The sequence below is a fragment of the Atta cephalotes genome (assembly GCF_000143395.1).
Source record: "Atta cephalotes unplaced genomic scaffold scaffold00010, whole genome shotgun sequence".
In the NCBI taxonomy this organism is placed as follows: Eukaryota; Metazoa; Arthropoda; class Insecta; order Hymenoptera; family Formicidae; genus Atta; species Atta cephalotes.
In genome coordinates, this window is record NW_012130074.1 from 3,922,751 (window position 1) to 3,928,194 (window position 5,444).

The 5,444-nt window shown below is 28.8% G+C and overlaps 1 protein-coding gene across 1 annotated transcript in view; it reads left to right on the forward strand.

Annotated features, from left to right (window-relative positions):
- LOC105627754 (uncharacterized protein CG5902-like) overlaps positions 1 to 877 on the forward strand; it is a 2,492-nt gene extending 1,615 nt beyond the window's left edge. The window contains exons 3-4 of the mRNA XM_012209034.1: positions 410 to 615; positions 711 to 877. Of these exons, the coding sequence (XP_012064424.1) occupies positions 410 to 615; positions 711 to 877 (373 nt within the window). The remainder of the gene's footprint in view (positions 1 to 409; positions 616 to 710) is intronic.
- The last annotated feature ends 4,567 nt before the right edge of the window (positions 878 to 5,444 follow it).

Genomic DNA, 5,444 nt, shown 5'->3' on the forward strand with positions numbered 1-5,444 from the left:
TAATTATATATATATATATATATATATAATTATATATATATATATATATATATATATATAAACGCATAATGTAAGATTTAGCACATAGTTTATGTAAATAATTGTAACATTAAAGCCCAATCTGCAATGTGTCTTTATTTCCTATTTCTTGCTTTTACCACAATTTTAACCACAATTACTTCTTGTCTTTTTGCCTCTTACCCAATTTCTTTTCTGTCACTCAAAAGTTGCCAAACTTCGGAAGAACAAGAAACACGTGAAAAGAGATGCGATTGTTGACAAAACGATTACAAAAAAGAAAAAAGGCAAATAAAAATAAGCAAGAAACAAAGAACACATTGTAGATTAGACTTTATTATTAGCAATAATTTGCACGCGCTTTTGATACATGTTTGTATATGTTTTAAAGCGCTTTCAAAGACTCTCGATTCAATCCCATAACTCGAGACGAGCTGCCGCGCTTGCATGTAAGCGTGTCAATTTTGCGGCATTTTGAAGATGGTCTTGACTACTTAGATTGGGAAGTGGGTGTTCACGGAATTCGCATAGAATTTCACAATGAGAAGGGTAATAAACGGACGGCTACTTACTTGCCCAGCGTAGCTATGGAGCAAGGTGCGTATCCACGGCCATAGAATAGAACAAGGCAATGGAAATTCCCACGAGGAGATATAATCTTTATGAGGAATTATCTGTAATCTGATATTCAGGATGGGACCAGATACAAACGATAGATTCTCTACTACATAAGGGTGGCTTCAAAGGCCTAGTCACACCCGATATCCGTCGTAGCCTGAAACTGACTCGCTATCAAAGCGAAGAGGTCACCGTGAGCTATCAGGATTACATGACGCATTGTCACAATCGAAGATGCTAGCAGATCGCCTGGGGTCCCGGCCAGGGATCCCTGCCCCAACGATCCGCTGAGGCTCGTTATAACAACGCTCATATGATCAATTCATCTCATTTGCAAAACGATAACGCTCGATACAATTCTTTCGTGTCTGGCCAACAATGTTTACAGATTGTCACGCAACCGAATCGCTCGACGTTCATACATCCATTACCCTTACCTCCGATTACTCCAGTTATGATACCGATACGTAACAATCCTCCCATTTGGTGGGATAATGCGGGTCCGTCCTATCCGTCTGCGCCGCTTTATCCTCGACCACCGCATCGTTTCTTAATGCAGGATGCTACAGAGCGTGGGGTACGTAAACGAAAATGACATTGGAGACGGGTACTTGTTACAATTTTCCACTGTTTAAAGTGGTGCGTCTTTCTATGTCTTAGTGTACACAGCCTCCCATTTATGGTACCGCATGCTCCGTCTTGAGATGAATAATAAATCATGTATGATGGCATTGTCTAATTGTTGCATATTGTATTAAAAACAACAAGTAATAACTTAAAAAATTTTAAACTATTAAATATTAATATTTACATTGATGTATGTTTGCCAAATACTTTAGAATTAAAAAACAATTTCCTCAAATTTTACTGATTTCGGAGAATTATTGATAAAATAATGAAAAAGTTTGATTATATTACTCATTCAATTATTTAGTATATTGTTTATTTTATTTTTTGTATAAATTTATTTATGCAAAATTTTTTTCCTTTTCATTATAACAGTTAACTTTGCCATCATATTGTGAAGAATCTGTTTGTATTTGTATCGATAATACAATTTAAGAATGGTAATGAACATTTTTATAAGACAGTGATCACGCCTAAAATTCACTGCCTGCTTTCACATGATATAATGTACAAAATGATGTCGAAATTATTCCATTTTTTTGTACAATGTATGTGACATATAATATAATTCTACGTCAAGTAAAAATTAGTAAAATTTGTAAGAATATAATTTCTTTCTGTTAATGTTATTGGTATAGAACATGCAATATAGAACATAAATTATACATTAATTGCATTAGAAAAAAAGGATCTTTATCTTGTTAAAATACATCCGTTGTGCATTTAATCGCGTCAAAGACAGTAAGTTTGATAGAGAAATGATATAAATTTTCTGTGGTTAATTGTGATTTAATTATTAAAGTATGAAAAGAAATCATACGTAGTAAAAGATATAAATATTAGACATGTAAGTTAGACATAAAAGAAAAAATATATAAAAGATCTCATTGTGAGTTTGTGTTATTCGATTGATAAGCTATTGTAATTTCGTGATAGTTGCACAACTTGCAGTATCTTATGCCGTGCATCTATTAATGTATATTTTACAAATTTTAATTTTCCAATCCTACGATACAAAAATGAATTATTGATTTTTCGGCGTTCTACTTTCCTTGAATTACCAGCTATTCTCAGTAGCTTTAAACACTGCCAATTTAATCGTCTTGTTATGTCTTTTATACTAATGCAATATTTGTTAGAAATAAATAAATTAATTGTTATTATAGCTTTGTGTAGTATGTGTTATTCTTCATGTTTATCTGTTATAATATGCGTTATTATTATTATTTACGTAAATTATTATTACGTATGTGTTTGCATCGATAATAATTAGCGAGTTCCTAAAATCTTGCCTTCTGTAAATCTTGGCATAAGAAACGTCCAACGAACTGCCACATACTGTCGATTCATGTGTGCTCATTTAATCTATCTATGGAACTCCATTTGTGTAATAGACATTTATCACAGTTTATACGTATGAATGATGCATTTTCATTAGTAAATACGAAAATAATTCTATCTAGCGTTGTGTAATTATATTTTGCAAGTAAATTGTATTCGTGTTTGTCGAAGAGTTTATATTATGAAAATACAAAGAAAATACAAGAAAACCCACTTACTAAAAAAGTAAGTCATTGATGTTATCGCAATACAATTAAATATATATAATCATATTGAACACATTTAAGAGCGATAATTATCATGCGAATTTTACCGAATGAAATCATTCTGTATTTTATCAAACTGCCATAAAAATCTGTTCGATGTACGCATTTTGTAATAGAGTAAGCATCTCACATGTTTATATTGTATAGTTTATATTTTTAATCTTTCTCTCGATAATTATTATAACATAAAATTACACGACAAAAATTATTAATAATTTCCAAAGCAAATCATACTTGTCAGATTAATATTTATTATCGTACTTGGCATCATAACTGATACCAATGTAATATTAATATCAAGCAAATGTATGCTCATTTTGATTGCATTTGTAAATTAATAATATAGCGAACCTATAGATTATTCTTTATTTATTCATAAGTCAGACACAGCGAACGTAACTCTCTCTCTCTCTCTCTCACTCTCCCTCTTTCTCTCCTTTCTCTTCTCACCATCTCCTTAAATTAAGAAATCAGTAGAATTCATATAAAATTACATCAAGGTACTATAGATAATTTTTATTAATGGAAAGGTGAAATAAACTTTTATATTGTCATAAAGATCATTGTCAATCAATTCTTTCCGCATTATTCCTTATCTCTTTCTCTGTTCAAAAAGCTCTCTTTATGACTTATATATTTTAATATGTAATTTTAATATATATTTAGTATCACAAAAATGCAGCGAAATGAAACGTATTCTTATTTTGAATAAACGCAATAAAAAGCGTAGCTAAAAAATACAGATTTAGACATAATGTAAAACATTTTGTTATATGTTATATATGTATATAAGTGTTCCAAAATTCGCGAAAATTAAAATAATTTTAGGCACGAAGAACTAAGTAAATAGAAGTTCTTGCAATTTTTAATTCTAAGCAGTAGTTTTCGAAATATAATTGCTTAGTTATAGAGACTACAATTAGTTAGGCAGGTCACTGACGTGAGCCAATAGTATTGATAATTGCACAATGTACTTGTTAATATGGTCTAAATTTAATGTATTAATATTAGAAAATATGTTGCCATACGCTTAATTGCACAAAGACCATCAATTTTTTAATCAAATTTTCCATTGCATTCATTTCATTAAAATACGAAATAAATTATACGTTAACGATACTTATGAATCAATTCTAAACAGAATCATAAAATTCGTAAAGTGTTTTCGTAAAACTTTTAAGACCTTATGATTAGTATTCTAATTTTATGCGTATGTATTGTAAGACGTACGATTATTCATAAATATTTAAGATTTCTTGTAAATTGTATGACTAATAAGAAGCTGTCTGTAAAAATATTGCATAAGCACTTAAAAACAAGTCTTAATAAGACTTCTTACAAGTCTTAATAAGAATATGTTGCGAGTCTTACGATTCTGCTAGAATTTAGGCATAAAACTTTAGATAATCTATAATTCGTATTTAAATTCACATCAATAGTTTAGATAATTTGAATCAGAATTCAGAATAAAATGTTGATTTTCAAATAGCATCATCTCTAAAAGTGAATTCTATTTTATATTTCCATTTACAATATGTTATAGTTCCTCTATTATTTATTTATAGAGTTCTAAAAAAACGTTCATTCTGGGTAGTGATGTTATTGATTATTGTAAAAATATTCATATGAATGCTTGTCTTATTCCAAACAATTTTCGAATTTTGTAATTGCAAAATTACTGTTATATATAGATACGCGTACTTTTTCTAATAATTCATTATTCAAGTGATACACTTTTTAAATCAATTAATTGTAAATAAAAAGAAGCGTCAAGCGATTTTAAAAAATATTGGAATAATAATAAATAGGCGCATACAGAAGCATGACTCACTGAACGCTCAGTGAGTTCTTGTATTTGTTGATCTATATTTTTCTAAATCTAATAGAATATGCCAATCAGATGCAAGAGCTCATTGAGCGCTTAGTAAGCGATCGTGCTTCTGGATGCACCTAATGTAATTTATTTTAAATACATTTACTTTAAAGAAACTCTTTTAGAGAAACTCTTTTTTAAACTTTCAAAACTAAATTTTCAAAATTTTTACAAATTATTCAAACTATTCAAACTTGAAATCATTCGAATAGGACACTCACAAAAAAATATATATACTGTACGTGAACAATATTATTTGTTTCAAGTTCATAAATCCGTAAATCTACAATAAAGAAGTTCATCACAAGGTCAGCATAAGATTTATTAAAAATATGTTCTAAATTCTAATATAATTCTTCAATCAAAATCATTAAATTAAAACAAATTCAATTTGTTTATACAAAGTCACTTCTTCGATTATAGTATTCTTTTAAAAAAATGAATTCTTGTTTTGAATACATATTAATGAATTTTTCTCAAATTAATATTATTATTTATTAAAAATAACCGTTACTAAAAGAAAATAAAAAATTGAATAATCACTCTTCTTATCAATAGAATGAGATTTTTTTATGTGCACGTATGAATATTTTCGTTTAAAATAACCGATACTATCTAGAAAATAAATCTTTCTTTCCGGAACACCCCGTATATGTATATTTAGATATATATATATATATATATATATATATATATATATA